The 22,138-nt window shown below is 45.0% G+C and overlaps 1 protein-coding gene across 1 annotated transcript in view; it reads right to left on the bottom strand.

The window, feature by feature from the left end:
* The window catches only part of Myo16 (myosin XVI), a 403,324-nt gene that overhangs the window by 173,337 nt on the left and 207,849 nt on the right, over window positions 1-22,138 (bottom strand). Inside the window, exons 17-19 of the mRNA XM_027938777.3 lie at window positions 19,913-20,030; window positions 19,071-19,142; window positions 18,213-18,360 (exon numbers count right to left, since the gene is read on the bottom strand). Coding sequence (XP_027794578.3) covers window positions 18,213-18,360; window positions 19,071-19,142; window positions 19,913-20,030 — 338 coding nt within the window. The remainder of the gene's footprint in view (window positions 1-18,212; window positions 18,361-19,070; window positions 19,143-19,912; window positions 20,031-22,138) is intronic.

Raw genomic sequence — 22,138 nt, 5'->3', positions numbered from 1 at the left:
GCAGTATGACGATTCCTCAAGACACTAGTAGTGGAACCCCCATATGACCAGCTATCCCACTCCTTGTTATTTACTTGAAAGAATTAAAGTCCTCTTACTACACTGATACAGGCATAGCAAGGTTAATAGCAGCACAATTCAAAGTCACCACGCTATGGCACCAACCTGGGTGCCCGTCAACAGAAGCATGGATAAAGAAAATGTGGTTCACAGATAGAATGGAGTTTCACTCACCACAGAGAAGGCTGAGATTATGCATTTACTGGTAAATGGAAATAACTAGAGAACATGATGCTAAGGAAAGTAAGCCAGACTCAGAAAGTCGGGAATTGAATGTTTTCTCTCATATGTGCAAGCCAGAGAGGAAAAAAACCAAAGAAATAAAAAAGGAACCTCACAAAAATAGAAGACAAATCAATAGAGAAGAAGAAGACCATCTAGAGGGGGGAAGGAGGGGCAGGCATGGACAGTACTGGGGAACCAAACCTATCACGATACACTTGTCCATGTATGAATATACTAGAGTGAATCGTGTGTGTGTGACATATGATTACAACATACTAATTAATAATAGAAGGGAGATCAGTGGAGTAGAACATGCAGCAGATGGGAGGAGAGCGAAGGGAGGGTATGGGAAAGGACAGTGATCAAAATGTGTTATGTGCCCTAGGAATATGGCACAATGTAGGATACAGCATAATCACGGAGACGTCATCATGCAGGGATGCCTCGTGATGCAGGATATGGCACGGTGCAGAAAATGGCATGGTGTCGGATAGGGCATAATGAATCCCACGATCGTTCATAATTGTCATGCACGATAAAATTTTCAGTGGAAGGGAGAAAATTACCAAGTTTCAAAGGGTTGATTCAAAATCTTTTTAGCTTTAAAACAAGTACCTTTTTTTCACTTTCCTGAAGGAAAAGGTCAGGTGTTTGAAGTCGGGCACATCAGGTTCACACCCTAACCCATCACGAGCTCACTGTGAAACCTGGACCATTGACTTCACCTCTCTGAGGTTCTTCACGTGCACAAGGGAGAGAACACCACCAACCTCAGGGCCGATGCAATGCAGTCACCCTCGCTCAGGCCTGATTACTTCTGGGAACAATCGACAAATGAGAGCCACAAATCTGTTCCTTTGCCATGCATCACTCGGGTACCTGTGGAGAGCTGGGCGAGGAGGACTTGCTCCTAACAGGACACTGTGAAGAGAGGCGAGGGCCAGCCGGAGGCAGACAGACTGCTGGACGTCCTTCAGCTGCAAGGCACGTGCAGCTCTGTGAGAAAGCTAAATGGAAGGGTGCTCACACAGTGCGCAGACAGCTCTCCTGGGGTGGGCTTTCCCAGGGGCAGGGACCACAGGCAGAACAGGACCTTCTGCTCCTCCCTGAACGGCTCCGCAGCTTTACTTATTCCTGCAGAACTGCCACTGGGCCCAAGTGACAGGCACTGTGGCGTCATCAAGAGACTGGGGTAACCCTGCCAGGTAGACAGGTTATCCCGGCTTGGAAGGCCAAATGCATGGAATGGGGCAGAGCAGGCCGGCGGCATCACCCTGAATTCCAGCCTTTGTGTAAGACACAAAGGCTTCAGCCTCTGTGTGGGATCCTGGCCCAAGAAAGAGCTAGAGAAGGAGAAAGCTAGAGGGGTTTATTAGCCTTCTAAGTCACTGAATTTCTTAGATATTGCACTGAAACTCTTTCACTCCCAAATAATGTTTGCAAAGGACATAACAACAGTCACTCTCAAAAAGAAAAAAACCTGTTTGATAGCAAAAATGTCATATTCTCATAGATCTGATAAGTCTATTTTCGCTCTCTCTCGAGAACATGTATTAAAGGTGAGAATACACGGCTTTTTCTTGGTTCAATAAACTATACAATTCTTGAAGCAATTTTTCACAAATATTATGATTAATTTTCAAATTTAACCACTGCTTTGTCCATAATGCATGGTGATTTTATAATAAGAGTTGCACATTTTTTCACTGGTATTTTGCATTTTTGTGTAGTTATTTAAATTTTTAAGTATTATAATGTGCAAGATGCTTTGGTAAAACCACAGTCTTTTCTACTTCTTTGGATTCTTCTATTTGAAAATAAAAATGGTCTCATAAAATAATGAAAAACAAATGCACAGTTGCAGAGAAAAGGTTTTTAGCTCTTCAGGAAATCGTTACACATATGAGTGTTTTGGTAAGGAAATGGAGCAGAAGGAGAATTATTTAGAAAGCAGGTTTTGTCTCAGATATTTGCTAAATTGCGAGGTTTTTAGTTGTCATGGCAATGAGCAGCACAGTTTAAGTAAGTCCACACAGAAATAGAAGTCACTCATCCTGTATTCATAAGAATCAAAAAGTCTCATTATTTAATGGTAAAAATCCCTGAGTTTGGATGAAGGAAGGGAAACATGGAGTGTCAGATGCACTTTTCTGACAAACTGCTTGTTGTTTTATTTTTGAAGCAACTTAAGACAACATATTTAGAACTAAACAGAAAGGAAACACTACAGTGGAAGTTCTAGAATGATCCAAGAGGCACTTAGGGACCCTTTGTGGCTCAGGGTGGAGAAAACCGTTGGAAATCTCAACTGGAGACTCAACTCCGGAATTCAGAAGACAGAGAGCAAAATTGACAAAAAACAGAAGAAGGGATATAATCAGGCTGTAGAAATGAGAAAAAACAAAATAACATAAACATGAAAAATGACAATAAAACAAAAAATTGACTTTTGAAATAATTTTTGTAGGTAAGTTTTGTGTTAGACTTCACAATATTGGGCAAAATGTTTAAATGATATCAAGAAAGCAGAAGTCATCAAACTACAATTATCATATCAACTGAAACAACATAAAACAAAGCTATGATCAAGATGATCAATAAGTTTAAAATCTCTGTGACTCAAGAAAAAAAGAATACAGTCTGATTAGCGTCAATGCCCTTTCCAACTCCTAGAATGTTCACCAGACATTAAAGAAATATATTCATTTAGTACAAATTATTTTAGAGGAAGAACAATAGAGAAAGTTATCCCATTTCCTCTTTAACATAAATTTGAAAGCAAGGGATCATATAAGAAGAAAAAAATAGACTCTCATCTCACTAATGAAAATAAATGCAAACTAGAACCTAGTGTATCATGACCAGATGGGGTCTTCACCACGAATGAAGAACGACGTCACATCACAACATACATCAATGTAATTCACCTACAAGCAAAGAAAGGGAGAGAATTGCTGTGATCATTTTAACAGGTACAGAAAAACACTAGAAGAAACTTAGCATCCATTTAAAAGAGAGTTTTGGCAAGGAAGGGAGCAGAAGGGGAATTATTTAGAAAGCAGGTTTGGTCTCAGTCACAAAATACCTTTGGAACTCTAAGAAGGTACATTGTTAATGACAAATCTTTCAAATCTTTAGAAGTATTGTCATTCACTTGGGAACAAGACTAGAAGATCCATGTATATCAAAGTGCGTAAATGCATTCTACTGTCATATAACTAATTAAAACAAATCAAAATTTTTTAAAAAAAGACCAGAAGATCTGTTGCCATCACAAATTTTCCACAATGAACTGGTGGTGCTAGCCAATGCAATAAAATAAGAAGAAACAAGATACACAAGAAAACAGCGAATAAAGATATCTGTGGACACATACAGTACAATTTAGTAAGATACACCACAGCAAAATTATTAGAACTAATAAGAAAAGTCAGCAGGATTTCTAGATACAAGATCAACAAAGGAAACTCAAGATTCATTATTCCAATAAACAAATTAAAATGTAATAGAAAAATGGCGTTCATTGTAGCAATACATAGTAAAAAGTACCTAGAAAAAAAACTCAAATAAAGATGGGCAATAAACTGACAAAAAATAATTATGAACATTATTAAAAGAATAAGCAACATGAACAAAGGAAATACAGATCATATTTGTGGAAGAAAAGAATCAGCAGCCTAAAAGGGACAGTTTCCCCATATTAATAAATAAATGTGTTTCTAGTCAATATCCCAAAAGAATTTTTCATAAGTAGACAAAGTGATTATAAAATTCAAATATAAAAATAAAGGCCTAGGGACAATCAAAACAAATAAGAAAAATAACAACTTATTAAAAGAACTAAGTCATTAAAACAATACATCACTGATACAGTTTTAGATTAAAAATCAGGATGGGCATGAACAAACATCGCCAATCATAAGGAGAGATCATTGAATACCTGACTAAAAATACAGGATCAAATGAATTCCTCACAGGTGCCATTATGTTCTTCAAGGATGGAAAGTCTAAAGGCTTTGGGGGAATGTAAGATGACCCTAGAGTAGAAGAATGTCCACAATAAGGCCCTATGGTCAGACCACCGGGGAGACTAGAAAATGTGTCCACTGTGCCCACGTCACCATGGCGCAGGGTGCAGCTGCTCTCCTGAATGCATGCGACTTTCCTCCTGATCAGAGAACGCAGATTGATGCTCTCCCCGCAGGAACTGCTACTAAACATATGTCCTGGGGAAAATCCTCAGCGTTCACTTCTGAAGACATGTACAGGATGAGGACACTGGTGACCCGACAGACAAGTGAAAGGAGACTCCATGTGCCTCAGCAGGGAGCCAGGGACAAGACCCTGGATTCCTGTCCTTGGGAATTCACGCAGCAAGGAAAAAGAAGGAACTAACTCTGGATGTTATAATAAGGTTAAACCTCAAAAACCGGGTGGGGTTGAACAAGAGAGCACAGACGACATCTTGTAGGCTAGCATTTCCATACTTATTTTAAATACATATATTATTTTAGTTGTAGATACTCACAGTGCATTATATTTGTTATGGAAAACCAATAGCTAGAGGAATTTAAAAAATCAAAATCTGGGAGATTTATAAAATGGATTATATTGTTGTCTCTGGGGAGGGGAGGCCAGGAAAGGGTCTACGCAGGAAGACAAAGGATCTCCACTTTTAGTTCCAATTCTCTGCTTTTTTCAGCTGTATAAAAATCCAAAGCCAAAGTTATGACGTATTAATGGTGTTAATTCTAGGTGGTAGGTAGACAGGTTCCTCCTATATTACTTTGTTCTCTTCTTGATTATTAAAACTTTTTCAAAAAGAATAAAATCTGATATATAAAAAAGATATTACGCATTAAATGGGAAAACTGGGTAAGTCTGTTTTCATTTCCTCACAAATGCACAGCAGGTATTTTACTATTTTTATGAGGTATTTGAAAATTAATAATATAAACCCCTTTATTAAGAGTTAAATACTTTCATTATAATTAACAAGGCAATAATCAAATTGTCTTTTTTTTTTTTAACCAACACTTAATTACTTATGAGCTGATTTCTGGATTCTTATCTTTCCTGCAGACATCTCTTTGATTTATAATTCCCACCAGAAAGTTGAAATCTTTATAATCATTTCAATAAGTGCTGTATGGGAGGAGATTGACGCTGGTATGTAAATTAAAACATGGGTTTTAACCAGATGCCTTCGTACACAGCTGACCTTGGCAAGTTTCACTTTGTGTCTGTAAAATGAGGGTAGACGCTAGGTCCTGTCCTTTCCTGAACTTCTAAAAATCAGATCAAACGAGGGGGAGAGCGGGTGGGGGAAGCTATTTCATTTAGGATTCTCAAATGCTGTTAAATACATCATAGGGTCAGGTGTTTTCTTGGGCAAATCAACCTTCAATTTTGTTATCAAAATAGTAGTCAAAACCCATGCATTTGGGACATTTCCTTCTTCCTCTGCTTTTCAACCCCCTGGTCCACTTTGTGGGCTAAGTCTCTCTGCATTCTGGAAATCTGAAGGGCATCAAGGGCTCCCTTGTGGGATTCTGGGAGTGCAACAGGAGCTTGTGTAAAATACGCAAGTTACTTTTAACATTGCTCCGCTCTGCAGTGGCCACAGAGTCCCAAGTCAGCACAGGTCAGTGAGGAGTGGCATGGCCACCGGCCCAGGAGCAGAAAACACTTAAATCTGGTGATGATTGTGCCAACTTCTTCCAGCAAGGAAAGGGGACGTATTCTGGAAAGCCCCAAGGCCCTTTTACTCTAATGTACTACCATCTGCCCCAGGATGCTCTGGTTCCAGCCTCCAGCCCCACACCCCCACCCCCACCACCGCCAGGTGACTTAGACCTTGAGGTCTCAAAACAATCCTTGTCCTTAGAGCCCTAGGGATGGCAGTGTTCTGCATCTGTCTAATTCTGGGCTGTCTCAGTCTGTCCAATACCTTTGCAATTCGTTTCCTAAATTAAATTCCTTGCATTAAACGACCTGGTGTGGTCTCACTACCTGCCTAGACTTGAGGGCTACAATTTCAAAACTCTGCAGTTGTGTTGTTGTTCAATATGCTGGGGAAACAGATATTTGAAAAATTCAAATAGACCCTCAAACATGTAATGCCTGTGTGACATGCTATGAAGTTCAGGTACAGTGCAAACTGTGCTGATTCACTCTCGAGTCTGGCTAACCCCATGAGGCTCACTCATCTGAAGGGTCGTCATGACCTGGGACTTGTTATCAATGAAAACTCAGATCCCACCCCCATGACTAGGATGCAGAAGCTGAGTTTTAGCAGGCTCCCCAGCCGAGGGAGTGAGCCCACCCTCAGCACCTACCTCCCATTTGATTACTGTGGCTCCGCCCTCCCAACTCTAGGGTACTGGGGTTGCAGGGGTCCTTGGCAGCCCTGAATCATACTTCCATCCTAAGGAGAGCCTGCAATGTGTGGTTCTTGATCCTGACTGAGCAAAAACTGCAGGCAGGTTCTGCAGCCACAGGAGTCAGAGACAGGAGATCAGGGTGATAGTTGGGATAATTCAGTTGGGAGGAACAGAAAATCGCTCCTCTGCTGGCTGTTTGGGCGCTCGAAGCCTGAGCTGTGGAGAGGCTCTGAGCATGTCTGGGGAATGCACGCGTAAAAGAAGCTGTCAGAGAGATGGAAATGTGCATGCCAAGCCAAGACAGGGCAAGTCTGACATGAGGGCTTTAGTGATGATCCCTTTAAACCTTCTTTAATTCCCCGCCCCCAGACCTAGCGCTGATTTTCAATGTGCTCTCCTTCCTCTGTGGCCCTCAACTAGATTCGAGGATGGAAGGAAATAGGACCTGGAAGCAACAGACCGTGTCAAGTCCCCTGGGAACGACAGGAAGTATGTTTTATCTTTGTTCCCCATCCTGCCACAGACCCCCTAAGACCCCCTGGGACTCCCTGAGTGGCAGGAATGTCTTCACAGTATCCCCAGTACTCGTCCCTCCCGAGGAATGAACGCGTGTGCTGGGGAGATTGCCCAGGTGCAGTGATGGTGGAGGACAGAGTCAGCAACCCAGCGCTTGCAGTGGCTACCGCCCTTGGAACATGTTCGTCTTCAAACTCTTTCACGTGTGGTGCAAGGATGGAACCTGCAGCTCACACCTGCCTGGAGCCCCACCCCCATTGAGCTACACCCAGCAAACTGTCCCACTTTTACCAAAAGAGTTACCTGCCCAAGATGAATTCAATTCCTTGTAAAAGATAAACCAGTTATACTCTGGTAGGAACAACTTATTATTTTCTGGTAAGAACAATTTGTTACATCCTTATGGCTATATTCTAGTTCTTTTAAAAATCATACCTAGAATCTGACATTTCTAAAAAAAGAAACAAAACTTCTTGGTGAAATAATTTGAAAATAAAACAGAGACACCACACACACACACACACACACACACACACACACACACACATTTGACCTGAATTTTATGCTTCTGCATCCTATAAAACAAGACGGTGAGCCCCCCTCAGTGTCAGTGCTCTCTGATCCCTAAGTCTCAGACCTACTGTGCCTTGCTGATCACTGATTGCACTTCAATTAAAAGAAAACAGTCGACCACGGCCTAGAGCACACTGACACACCTCCACCTGCTACTGTGCTCAGCATAGCCAGGGTGGGCACTGACCTGGGAAGTTGGTGGCAGGAGTAACGGCGAAGGCCCCTGAAGAGAAAGCAAAATGCAACAAGACGAAAAGCCTCAAGATGAAACCTAAAGCTGTCACTGGATGCGTGGTGAAGCCACAGATGCCCTGTGCCAGCAGGGCAGACCCACACCTCAACCCTGGGACATGTAGGGTTCATTATCACCCCATCCTGAGGCCAGAGCGGTTTACAGACAAACTTTCTGGTTTTCTGTCTCCAATGGAAGAGAACTTGGACACTCATTATACTCCAAACACCCTATCTACTTTAAAAAAAAAAAAAAAAAAAACTCTTATAAAATAGACTAACATACTTACCATCATGTCAGTATTTAAATAATAGTATTGACATATTTGGAGGTATTTTATGTATGATTTTAAAATAATAAATTTTACTTAAAATTTCAAAAGATAATTCCTTGATTTAAAAATAAAAAGTCAGCTAGAAAATCATTACAAAATTACTCACATTTAAAAATCCTCAAGAATATCAGGAAACTATCAGTAATACTGAGGGTATGAATTCAGGATGCATGAATTTATTTAATAAATTAAGAAATGATTACAGCCCACATATATGGATTTGGGGACAACTAATTCCCAGCACTGGTATGGAAAACCATGAACTTGTGTTTGTATGGATGTACACATGGGTGTTCATGCCACTCACTGGGTGGCCACCTTGAAGAAGTGGGGAAACCCTACACATTTCATAAGCACAGAGTGCTACCTGATTGATTCAACCCCAAACAAATGGAAGCCAGAGGAAATCTATCACTTAGTATGAAGAGCAGCAATACTCCCTTGACATAAAATCCTCAGGAACCAAACAGTGGTGAGCACACAGAACACCAAGTTGTCTAAACTAGTAGCGCAGGAACTGAGCCTTAGGAGAACAAAGGGAGTGCATGGAATTAGGAAGCAGAAACTTGAACCAGCTTCACCTAATCCTCTCTAATCCACCTTCCTTTCAGAGTTCAAGGTAAAGATCAGCCCTCAGCGTCCTGAGGCAGAGAGACAGTCTTCAGACCAAATGCTGATCTTCCAAAATGCTAATGGCCGCTTTGTAAAAACCAGTCTGCATGATTCTTCCAGGCTATAATGAATTCTCCTAAAATACTTGGCCCATCTAGTTAAGAGAGTCACCTTTGTGAAGAATGTTCAGTGGCTGCTCTACTCTTTTTTTCTTTTCCCTGAAGTGCTGGGGATGGAACCCAGAGGTGCTCTACCACTGTGCACCCCCAGCCCTATTTATTTCTGGAGACACAGCCTCATTACATTGCTGAGGCTGGCCTGGGCCTTGGGATCCTGTGCCTTAGCCTCCCAAGTGGCGGGGTCACAGGCGGGTGTGCTGGCTGCTCTCTGGCTGGTGTAGATGGCCTACTTGCATCTGGACCCTTCTCTTAGGGCTGTGGATGCTGGGCCAGGGGCACCAGCCTAATATGCTGAGAGGACTTCTGTTTCCAGCCTTTGGGATGTATTCTTCTTGCTCATTCTGGAGGGTGAGTCATTAATTTTGAGACACTGCCTAAGTTGCCAACTTTCACGACTCCATCAATTGGACTGCTGGGGACACACGGGCCATTTGGGAAATGTGCTGATGGCATCCTGCTGGGCCTTTAGGGAATTCCACACTGACTGAAAATAGTTTCCCTTATATTCCTTCTCCTCTGTTTAGCACTTCCTTTTGCTACTTAAACCCATAGTCCAGATATTCAGCAAAGGGGATATTTAATAGAGAAATTTCAAAAGTGACATTTTTTGGTCAACGGCACAGTCAACCTTAAGATATGGAGGAGGAGACCAAACCTGGACTATCACAGGGATGGTGGCTCCAGGCCTCTTCAGGGAAAGATCATCACCTTCATGTTGACACCTCAGACCCTCTGCCCTCTACCTCGCCGCCTGCCTGGCCCCTGTGCCCCGGCAGCATGGCTGTCTGCTCTTGAAGGCCTTCTATGTCAGGACACCAGGCCCCCAGTCCCTCCACTGCAAGGAGCACCCTGCCCTGTTATTTCCTTCCCTCCAGACACTTCTGTGGACAGGGAGACAGAAGTTTCTCACCCACGCGCACCTTCTCTTTGTAATAATCAAAGGCCACAAACTCTCCTCTGGCCTTGAGTCAGGCGCTCTGCAAACACCTTACACCTGTGTAAGACAGAAAGCAAACTGTGGAAAGCTGTCCACGCAAATCCACGATCATGGCTCACCTCCAAGAACCCACGTGAAGCCCCTTAAGGCCCCAGCAGTGTTAGGTGAATAGTGACATTTCTATTTCTAAAAACAAAACCATCTCCTCTACTTACTGCTTCTAAAACAATCCGATTACTGAGTGCAAAATCTGAAGGAAGAGACTGGACGGTACCTTGGGCTTCCCTCTGCGCCATCTATGTTTTTTAAAACCTTTCCTCCTTCATAAACGAAGAACATAACCAGGAAGTCCCCCTACCAGCCACGGCCACCACTGTCCGTGCTGTGATAGCCATTTCATGTGCACAGTCTCTTTAACCTCCAAATAACCATGAGCAACACATGAGCTATCAGAGCTATCAGCCTGGTAAATGCCTGCTTCAAGCTCACGCAGTTAATAACAATGCTCTGAAGTGCTCCTGTCAACGACATGGCAAGACGTAGTACAAGAAGCCTTCAGAAACTGAGAGCTAAACGGAAAGCAGAACCACATCTATGCATATGTTTAAAACTCAATTTACTTACTATACTGTATTGACAGGTCAAACGGTGCTGGCCAAAAATGTGGATTTCAGTCATGCAGACAAAACCGAATCCATGAAAGCAGTATCTCCAATACTCCTCTGCCATGTTGCTGAGTTGTATCTTCGAATTCACGTATTGCTAACTTCAATCTATTTATTCTTAAGGTGTTACTTATACTAAATGGGGGAATGCTCTGTAGGTTATAGTTCTTAGATATGTATACTACAACCTTAGATGTGTATACCATGTACTTATTTACGGTAAATAATAAATATAATAAAATATAAGTATGAATATAGTATGGATATCCAAGAAATATATTGTAATGCATTTAGATTATTATATATAATTACATATGTGGATATATGTATATCTCTATTTTTTATTCATAACTTATGAAGCAAATGAATTGAAATCAATGCACGTTTGGTGTCTGAAGAAATATAAAGAATTCTAAGTTTCTAATAATCCTATAGCTGCCCAATCTTCTGTTCTCTTGCAAAATTCTGATGCAGGCTTCAAGTTAGGAAAAATAATTTTAAATTGAACATTGATTGCTGAATGTCCGTGGTTTAAGTGTTCATTATGAGATAGGTTCAATTTTAAGGATTGGAAAATATCACTTATCTCTTTAGAAAGATCTCCGTTATTATTGGTTACATCTGGTGGTCTCTAATCTCTGAAATGAGAATAGAATTTCAGAATCACACCGGTGATATCCTGACGTGCTGGGCGCACGTCCTTTGTTTATTGATTATTGAAGGTGGGCACCTGGAAGGTCCACTGCTTCTCATGGCGCAATCTGGTTCCCAATCCCCTTTCCACCCTCAACCCAGAGAGTCCACTCTCCTGGAGGCACTGCTGGGGAACTGCAGGACACAATCTATTGGTCATGTGAGCCCCAGTCCATTGGGCTGTGCTGAGGCAAGCCAGTAGTGGGAGTGACTGCCCAGACAGGACAGCATTTCTTACCCAGGGAGGCTGGGGCAGAGAGGGGCAGAGTGATGGGAGGCAGGGCCAGCGAGGTCTACTCCTGCAGCGGGGAATCCTTAGTGCTTCGGTTAAGAAGCTCCTCCCCTCTGCCCCTGGTCCCCGTTTCTCCCAGAAGCAGCAGCACAGTGCAGGCTGGGGCACTGTAACTTGCGATCCTGAGGACAACCAGCACCATCCTTGGCTCTGGCCCTAGAAACCCCAGTACTGGGTACTTGGGAACTTAAAGAACTGGGATTGATTGACAAGTGAGCCAAAGACCAGCCGGAGCTCCTCGGGGGCAGAAAGGTCTCACCCCCAATTACACTGCAAAGGGAGGGAGGCACAGGAAGGCGTCTTCTCACCACCAATCCTTCTTGTTCAAAGTCGCGGTACCAAAAGAAGCAGGAATGCAGCTGCGGTTCAGAGAGCCCTGCAGGACTCTATGCGCGGCGTTGGGACAGAAGCACCACAGCCTTGCGACCCCCACGCTGGTACCTACTGTGCTCTCTTCAGATCAAAGATGATCTTATTATGTCCACCCAGGTTTTCCCCAAATGATTGCAATTTTCTTAGTCAATGGAACAAAAAGTACTGAAGGGTGAGCTTTGAATGACATTAGGAAGAGCCAAGCAGGATCACAGAAAGGAAAGATTTCCATGACAAGAAGGCAGAGGTAAACCCAGGAAGAGCGCAGAGCCCAGGAAGGGCCGCAGGACCCTCTTCTCTCACCAGGTTTGCTGCTCAGACGGTGGTGAGGCCCAGTGTGAACCCGGATGGAACCTGTGCAGACCCCGTGGAGTCAGGGCTGGCGACCCCGCTGCACGTGCTCTTGTCTCCACCCTGACACTGGCAAGACAGGAGGGACTGCTGCTCCCTGTCACACATGCAGACTCGGGAAGAAGAGGCCCCGGAAGCCCTGCCAGTGGCTCCCAGGAAGAGCTAGCACAGCAGGACTTCCCTGTGGCCCCAGGGAGGACGGTGGCTGCCTGGGGAGAAGGAAGTCTCCCTGGAAGACACAGCTCCCAGGAGAACCTTCCCAGGGAGAGAAGGGAAGGGAAGACCCCATCTTCCACACCCAGCCGTGCTGGCTGGTCTCCTGTGTGTGAGATCCCAGGAAGCTGTACGTGGGCTCTCTGTGTGGCTTACGTAGGGCTTTGCTGATCTTGTGGTGGGCACTGCGAGTCGGCTGGCGATTCACAGAGGTGTGCAGTCCAAGGATACACAAGAAGTCAGATCCAGCTTTTCTCATTAGTCACTCGTTAGAATTTACCTAACATCATTTAAAATCTTATTTAGTCATGAAACATTATCAGTTCAGTGTGAATTGATGGCAAGAGGTGAACAAAGTACAGGGGTCTTGCGTTTATCTAGTGGCAGCCAGGTTCAGCTCTCTGCTTCCACAAACACTAGAAACAGAGACCAAGCTCTCCCAACCAGAATCTCAAAACCCAGCCTCCAGCTGCGGACCTAGGGCCTGAGCATCAGGCACAGGGGCTCACCCAGAGCCTTCAATTCCCTTCTGCACAGAGGACGCTCCGTTACCACACACTCTCAGCCTCCCCAACACTGAGGGTCTCCACTGGGGTTTGGAAGCAGACTTGGACAGGAAAGCCTGGGACCGTCTCTCCTGGGCTCCCAGAGAGTGAGTGACAGCCTCCGCTCTTGATGTAGGACCACGTGGCACTGTCCATCTCAGGGACAGGGGACCTGGTGAATGAGTCAGCCTAACTGGGGCTGTGGCCGGAAGCGGCTTGTTCATAGTCCCAGCTGTTACCTCCACATGGAGTTGCTATTACCTCGTCTGCCTTAGTTCATGAAGTTATCTGTCAGCTAAGATGCAGGGTGAAAATGGGCGCCGCCTGTCGTCTCTCACATACACCAGGAGCAAGCCAGTGAACTCCAGGAATCTGCCAGGGAGGGACAGGCCAGGGCCTGGGGAGGGGACCCAGAGAGCACCACCATGGGGCCATGTGTGGGTGCTGGGGAGCAGACGTGGGGCCCTGCGTGCATCACCCTGGTTTGCAATAGCGAGTTTTATAGCGATGACATTCTCATGAAAAGTTAAATGATACATGATCTCCTCTGTCTCAGAGCGTTACAGTGTGGGAGATGGCCAGCACACTGCTGCCCTGGTTCTAAAGTGGGCTTCTCAGAGGCAGAGCACTGGGAGGAGGGCAGGAGGCGGGCAGTGGCTCCCCCCACAATTTCCCCGCATTGTGGCTTCCTCAACAGTAAGAGGTCATGTTTGGCCGTTTAACAGGAAACCTCCTGAAGGTAATTTATATTTGTCAACAATAAAGTGTTAAAGAAATAAAATACACTGTCTGTCTGTTGCTGTTCTTATTGCTCTTATTATGATGTCTTTCTGCCTTCTTGAGCTAAATCATTTTGAATTAGACCTAGTGAATGTCCATGTGTTTCGATTCTTAAATCACTGAGACCACTAAACACGGCCCTTGAACAGTGGCTGCTGGCCAGGTGGCCCCGTGTGCAGAGTCCAGGACAGGCAGCTGCCCAGACGCCAAGGCCCAGCCACAACAGTGGAGCCACTCCCTCCTCTTCATCAACTGCTCATCAAACTTCACCTGGGCCACCCCCCAGGGTTTTCACTTAGAAAGAAACCTACTAGGAATTGAGGAGGAGAAGGACAACTGTTTGAAATGTAACGTGTTATTCACCTTCAACCTGTTTTGCTGTGACCCAGGAAATGGGTTACCCTCCAAGAGAAGACAGCTGATTCCACTTGTTTTCCCTTTGTTACTTATTAGAATAGATCCTCTTTATGTTGATTCTCTCTTGAAAATTTGCCAATAGAGTATAGAAATGCCTGTGCCATCGATTCCAACATGCCTGCCAACTTCAGCCATGGGGGTTAACATTTTTAAATTGATCATCTTTTCTGACATGATTACAAAATTTCAAGGGATTGATAAACAATAAAAGTCTAAAGTTATCCAAATTTTTGAGACTTTCTGTGACTTAAAAGTGGATCTGTACACTTGCAAAACCTTAAGCTTCCCCTGAATCTCTGTGAGTTAGGAATACTGCAAATACATGCTGAGAGCCATAGCCAAGTAGGAATGACGCATGGTATTTTTGGTTGAAAGGTGACCCTGCTCAGGGATTAGGGTGGCTCCGGGTTTAGGGTGGATCCTGCTGCCTCAGGTGCCCGCTCCTTGAGTTCCTTTGAGTTCTTGCAGGGTTCTGAGAGTATTGGTATGCAGAGCCCAGTGGAAGGAGTGTATTTTTCCCAGAACGTGCGTGTAGAGTGTCGGTGCGAGTTCGGGAATAAAGAGTTGCTGTTTGAATCTACAAGGCTTTGTGGTGGCTTGGTTATTTTGTGCCCAGACAGACTGCGGCATTTGGTGGCCCGTACGGGGAACGGGGAACGAACCCGCCACCTTGGCGTTATCAGCACCAAGCTCTAACCAACTGAGAACGGCCATGCACCACAACCCACGGAATCGAGAAAGAGCTATCAATCTGTCAATCCTGTCCGTGTCCGGGCCAGGTGAGGTTTCCCGTGTTGCGACAGTGATTAATCAGGATGCTTTTTTCAATATCTATTTTATTATTGCCTTTTCCCACATCATAAAGTTCTATTTTATTTTTTGAGCTCATACAGACCTAGGTTAATGTTTTTCTGATCAGTTTTATTTTTTGACTGTGGAGTTTTTAAACATTGCAATGGAGATTTCACCTGTGTAAAGCTACAAGGCCTTTACTATTGTCTTAAGTGTGGTATGTTATGTGTGCACACTTCTGTTTTGTGTTGTATGTCTGTATGTGCGTATGTCCATAGATCATATATGAGGAGCGCTCATGTATAAATGGATCCGAATTTTTTTTATTCACGTGATTTTAATGGTTTAATTTAGATTGGGTAAACAGCTGTTGAAAATTGTTTTAATATGTGTACAAATAAGGAGGTTAACAGATCTGTTTGTTTACTTTCATCTTTCATTTTCATTATACTTAATCATTCTGTTCAGGATAATGTAAATTGTTCAGAAAATTGTTTTCTTAGTACCTGTTGGAATGTTACATAATTTCTTTTTAGCATCATTGCCAGAATTCCTATCTTCATCCCAGTGCCAGTGAAGACAAAGATAAACCAAACTACAGCTTCTATGATAGCTATCACAGTAAACTGTATAAACTGATGCATCAATGAATAATAACTCAACAAGTAATGCTCAATCAAGGAGTCGATTTACTTTGGGAGGAAATGGACATATTGATAGATTCCTCCGCTTTGAACTGCTTGCAGAACTTGCCTGGACTATGTATCACTTGTATGCATTGTGAACTATCTGTTGGTGCAGCGAATTGTGGTAGTGCTGGCGTATCTTTGCTGATGGTGTCACCGGTGGTACAATTTTTCAAAGGAGCCATCAATTGGCTTGGTGTCGTGGCATTTCTGTATCCTCCTCCCTTCTACTAGTGATAGTCTAAAATTTGGGGGCCAACAGAGGTGAGGCAAAGAACCTCACCCCCCCACTGGCACCAAGGCCAAATTGGGGGGCCAACAGAGGTGAGGCAAAGAACCTCACCCCCCCCCCCCACCACTGGTGCACAGGCCTATCCACAAGTATGGCTGTATGCTGGACCGGTAGTCAGTGACGGGTATGATCCAATTGCAGTGGTACCAACCTAAGACAGGAGGCTGACGCCTAGAGGTCAGATCATCCGATGACGGGTAAGGACCATATGTTGAATTGGACAACCTACCAGGCACGGTCCCTAAGCCACATTGCTTGTTGCTTAATTAAACAGAAGGGGGGAGATGTTGAGAGCCATAGCCAAGTAGGAATGACGCATGGCATTTTTGGTTGAAAGGTGACCCTGCTCAGGGATTAGGGTGGCTCCAGGTTTAGGGTGGATCCTGCTGGGAATAGGGCGTATCCTGCTGCCTCAGGCGCCTGCTCCTTGAGTTCCTGTTGAGTTCTCTCGGGGTTCTGAGAGTATTGTTATGCAGAGCCCGGTGGAGGGAGTGTATTTTTCCCAGAATGTGCGTGTAGAGTTGGTGCGAGTTCGGGAATAAAGAGTTGCTGTTTGAATCTACAAGGCTTTGTGGTGGCTTGGTTATTTTGTGCCCAGCCAGACTGCGGCAAATACAACCTTTCCTTGCATTATTTGTGGATACAGATCCAAGTTTGGGCGACCCACAGAAGAGGGAGAATGGGGAAAATAGGAGTCATGACTCCAACTAGGATTCCCTCTAAGAAGTTACACACAGCAGATGTTAATTTACTTATATTTCCCCATTAATTCCTGCACTCATTCCTTTTGGTTTAGCAAATTTCCCACTGAAGGGAAATCATGTTTTTCTTCATTTATGTTTACATTTCGGAGGGTTTGCATGCATGCACATACTTCTTCAAATGTCTAGACCATGTATAAATATTTCTAATTACATAAATACAAGGCTCTGTAAAATTTAAATGTCAAATGGAAATTTTATGAAAGTTTCTATGTACAGCTGCATTTATATAATAATTTCATATTAATTTCCCAATGACAACTTCAGCAAGGCTGCTAATAATTTTATGCAAGTTTCATTTGGCAAATTTAGCACATAAGTAACATTCTATGAATAATCATCATAAAGGAAAATCACAAATAACTGAAATAACAGCAAACTTTGGAGTCCTCATCACACAGAACACTAGGGTATTTCTGCTGAAATATAGATTATTCCACAGCTACCCTAAACCACAGGCCATGTATTGAATACACTGATCAATGTGCAGTGGGATTTTAAATGTGCACATTTTAATAAGAATGTAGTATCCCCTTGAACTTGAAACCTTTTTTGAGATATCCACATTTACTTGAGAACTTTCCCATTAATATGTTGTTGTTTTAATGTTTTCCAATAAACTTGTGAAGCCAGCAGTTGTCAGGAATTTGGTAAAGCAGCCTAGTGGACAAAAAGAAAATTCTCAGAGGGTTTCATTCAAAGACAAGCACACTGTGAAGACTGCTTGATGTAATTCTCCTTTTAATTGTTTGCTCAAGGTCATTATCAGTGGCAAGAACAGTAACAAAGTTTTCTATTGACAAGATGCCATGGAAATCTATAATTTTTTAGATGATCAAATGGCCTTGAAAAGCCTCTGCTTAAAGATGATTAGGGGCATGAGCCAAGATGGTTACCTCAGAGACCCTTGTCAAATAATCCAAGTAGAGAAAGAAGAGGAGGAATTACGCACACCACTGAATAGTTCTGAGAGAGATCTGGACTACTCACACACCAGAGCTGCAGGTACCCTGAGACGGTCTCCTAGGTTCATAGAACCTTGACATTTCTTGGAGCGAAAGGCCTGTGTACCTTCACTCCAGAGAGTGCGTGGGCACATCTGTGCCTACCAGGTGACTCAGCCCTTCAACAGGTGTGTGGGTGGGAAGGGAGGGTCCGCACCTCTAAAGAACAATCCCTAAGACCTTCAAGTAAAGGGACTTGTTAGAAGGAACTGGCACACTGTACCAGGGAGCATCTGTCACAGCAGAGCCTGGCAGTCTCCTGCAGCAGGAGCAGAGCGGGTGGCCGCCTGGTACCTACCTTCTGTGCTCCTGCTCCTCGGGACTGTGCAGGCAACAGTTCACGGTGTTCACCAGGAAGCCAAACAGGCGGCCGTACAGGGACTTGGCCAGGAGGTCACGGTAAAATTCAGCAATCTGTATAGTGTGTCGTCGTATTATCAAGTCTCCTAAAACACAGAGAATAGGAGGTGTGACGGCAGGGCTCCGCTGGGCCAGGATCCTTGGCCTCAGAGGCTTCTGCTTCATGGGAAACCAAGAAATGGCCAGGAAAGCAGGCCTTGACTAACCAGCTCCCAGGCAGGAGGGTGGGCTCCTGGCCTATGAGCGGGGGCCCAGGCAGCAGAGAGCACTCAACAGCTATCTGGGAGCCAAGGAGGCTGAGGTCCTCACCCCAGCTTTTATTCACTAGCCATTTGGTATTCAAAGCTATTTAACTTCTTTGAATCTTATTCCCATCATCTGTAGTTAAAATGGAAACAGTTATGCCCATCTGTGATCATCTCGGAGAAGCACTTGGCACCATGCTATGGCCATCAATGCCCAGTAAGGGGCAGCCATGTATGGCCCAGGAGGAAAAGGAAAGGTAGCCGCCCCCACTTAGGAGGGCAGTGTGACCTCACACATGCAGGGGTCCACATTTGATGGGGATCAATCCTTTTGGGTTGACAGCATTGTCTTTCTAAGCTGATGGATTGACCAGAAGGGGTGACCCTGTGCTCTCTCCCGGGAGCACAGGGTTTACAATGCAGTCACATCCAGAGGCCAAACAGGCACTCAATCCCAGGATCAGCTTCACCCAGGGGGCACAGGCCAAGCTGTATTTGGGCTCTATGTTTGAGTTGCACCAGGATGAAAGTCCGAGTACAGAAAACTTTACCTTTAAGATACTGGATGTCCGTGGTCAAGGCAGAGGCCAACTCGTCTGTGGACACTTGTAACATTCCAGCCACTGAAATTGAAGCCGTATTATAAAACTCAAGTTAGTGTATGTTTGATACTCAGAACATTTATATGTAGAGAACATCTTTACATAGACACATGAGAACACACGTATTAAAGAAAAGTAACTACTACTGTAATTGCCAAATTCAACCAGAGAAACATCTTAAAGAAATCAACTCGTCTCTAAGTTCTTGTGGCTCTGCGCATGAAATCATAACAGGTCTGGTGGCATTGCTGTTCTCACAGATAGTGATGAATTGTTTTCTCCATATTCTTCACTAGATCACTTTGATATAGTGAAGATAGGCTCCTTTAGTTTTATGGTAATTTTTTTTTAAGTGGGGGTGACTAGAAAGGTCATTTCAAAGATGAGAGAAATTTTTGGCAAGGTCTCCTACTAAGACAAAGTTGCCAAAAAACATATATTGTAGAAAAGATAGCATTTGAAGGGAAGCCGTTACATCTTGTTTAAAATGTTTAGCTACCAACATCTCCCCCATATAAACTGGGTGCCATAGCTAGAGGCAGAGAACACTTATGAACAATAAAAAGTAAACTCAAGTAAGTGCGGAAGAAGCAGAGCTGCTGGAAGAGAGCCCTGCAGCACACACTGGCCATCAGAGCCAGGCCACTCATAAAGCAAAGTAGACGCTCCCCACATTGAGCCCTACTCCTGAGAAGGGCCTGTGCCACGGGCTTTTCTGTACTGTGTCTCCATCTACTGGCAGCTTGGCAAAACTGCACAGAAGTGAGGTTCCTGCCCACCACTCCACTGACCTTGTTCTAGAAGCTGGAGGTCAGAAACAAAGGCAGAGTGAGCGTCCGTCAGCGCGGTGAACTGGATGTCTCCAAGGTGCAATATTGCTGCTAGAATAGCAAATAGGTTCTCCACCTCCTGCACAGTTTACAGATAGAGAGCACCGACAGTCTTGCTTAGAGGAAAGACTGAAACACAGATCCTTTAAAAGTCTCAGAGGGTACAAAAGGGGTGTGGCCTCTGTTCATGGGATTGTGGCATCAGATTCTAAATGTTTGGTGGAAGAACCACCAATGTCTGCCTCAAAATCACCATCTCATGGCTCAATGCACATTTCCTCTAAATCAATGTTTCTGTTCCGGAGACATAAGACAGTGAGAAAGTGCTATTCTGATATAAATCGAGGGCTTCTGATAACTGTCACACCCAAACATGAATGTTCTGTGCTGAGGTCTCACTGGCTGGGCGTCACTTGTGAGGTCAGACTTCACTAGGGTCCTCTAAGGCAGACTCCGGCCTGCCAAGGCCAGCAGCCTGCCAAGGCCAGTGGGCCCAGCTGGGCGGCACTGTGGCTGCCCTCCTCAGGAGCCCACTCTGCGGCAGCCGTTCCTCCTTCCCTCCCCGTGACACAAACTGAGGTGGTGGTTACAGAGCTAGAGAAACAAGTGGCTGGTTGTGCTTCAAGGCATCTTAAGGAAAACCAGGGAACACACAGACGTGGGCCCCAACTGCCTGAGCAGGAGGCTCAGGAAGAAAGAGTGTGCTGAGGGGAGCTCTGAGAACCCCCCTTCTGCAGAAGGAAGACGGACACCTGGGGTTTGAGTGAGGAAAGGCGTTTTGTGGCAAGAATGGAAAATCAAGAAAGAGCTGCAGTAAGGGATGCTTCCCTAGAGCACCCAGTCTTTAGCACGATGCTGTCCACAGTGGAAGAGGCTGAGCCCCAGGGCAGAGGCCAGGGCCCCTTAGTTCTCAGTTTCCTAATTCAGGAGTAAGCTCCTGTCATGCCCACACGGAAGGCGTCCTACCAACAATCTCTTTGACCTACAAACACAGATCAAAGCATCAGCATCCCTGGGGTTCCGTGATTTTCTTTCAAAACGCTCGGTTTTCACGGAAAGCCATGATTTCAGATCATCTGGAGCACGAGAGCATGGGGTGACCTTGATACTCTCCAGGCTCACCACTCTGTGATCATGGTCGTCACCCAAAAACATGTTTACTGACCCTAAACCCCAACTCAGGGCTTCCGATTTAATTCATCTTGCTTCCTGGAATAGCATTTTCCAGCCTATGAAACTCTCCTACAGCGGTTTCCCTTTTCATTAATTCTGATGACTCTTCATTAGTGTCCTGGAGCCTGCAGAGTGGACGCCTCTGGATCGACAGACAAGAAGAATGTGCACTGTCCTCAAGGGTCTTTCCCTTCAGGGTGGAGACAGAGCTGTGGGTGCCACCTGTGGTGCCCACTGTGAGGTGGTGAGTTCCGAGACAGAGGGAGAAATCAGGCCCTCTGGGGGAGGGAGGCTGCTAGGCTGTGTCTGTGTTCAGTAATGGTCCCCTGCTGCCCTGCGGCCACTGGGGACACAGGGCGGAGGTGGAGGCACCTCTATGCACAAAACTCTGGGGACCATGGTGCCTGACACGTTTTGACCCCAGGTGCTCAGCCCAGAAACACTGTCCTTTGACTGGTAAGGGAAATTATATATCCCTCCTAAGTGAAATAACTGTCCCCATTCAAGTCACTTTAAAGGATCACGACGAAGAGGTGCATTTCATGTCTTTTGTTAAAATATACATGTCTTTTACCAAAAAGGCTGCCCGATTCTCTGTTAGCTACCTGGGCCAGCGGGTGTATTTTGCCTGCCCTGCCTTTGAGGATCAATCACGGATTTTCAAAGTCCTGTTTCCAAGCAACTGGTCTTTAGGCAGAACGGCTCCCTGCCCCTGTCTGTGCCCCCTTTTCCTATAGGGGAGGTGGGCATCTCAGGCATGAAGGGAGGGAAACAAAACAGCAGCAGCAGCCAGAGGACAGGACCGTGCGAGCGGCTGGAGCCAGGGAAGGCAGAGGAGACTGCAGAGGAGGGCAGAGGGCCCGCGCGGCCTGACTGTGGCGCTGCCGGCCAGCCCTACCCAGACAGAGGCTCGGCTCAGCCCGTCTCTGTGGTGAGCAGGTGGGGCCGGGCCAGGAGCCCGCAAGGATTCCACAGTCCAATCCTGGCCCTTCCCGGGTGCTCTTCCACCCCCTC

Source organism: Marmota flaviventris, chromosome 4 (assembly GCF_047511675.1).
Source record: "Marmota flaviventris isolate mMarFla1 chromosome 4, mMarFla1.hap1, whole genome shotgun sequence".
In the NCBI taxonomy this organism is placed as follows: Eukaryota; Metazoa; Chordata; class Mammalia; order Rodentia; family Sciuridae; genus Marmota; species Marmota flaviventris.
Note: the sequence above shows the minus strand (reverse complement) of the source record. Positions and strands in the feature narration are given on the sequence as shown.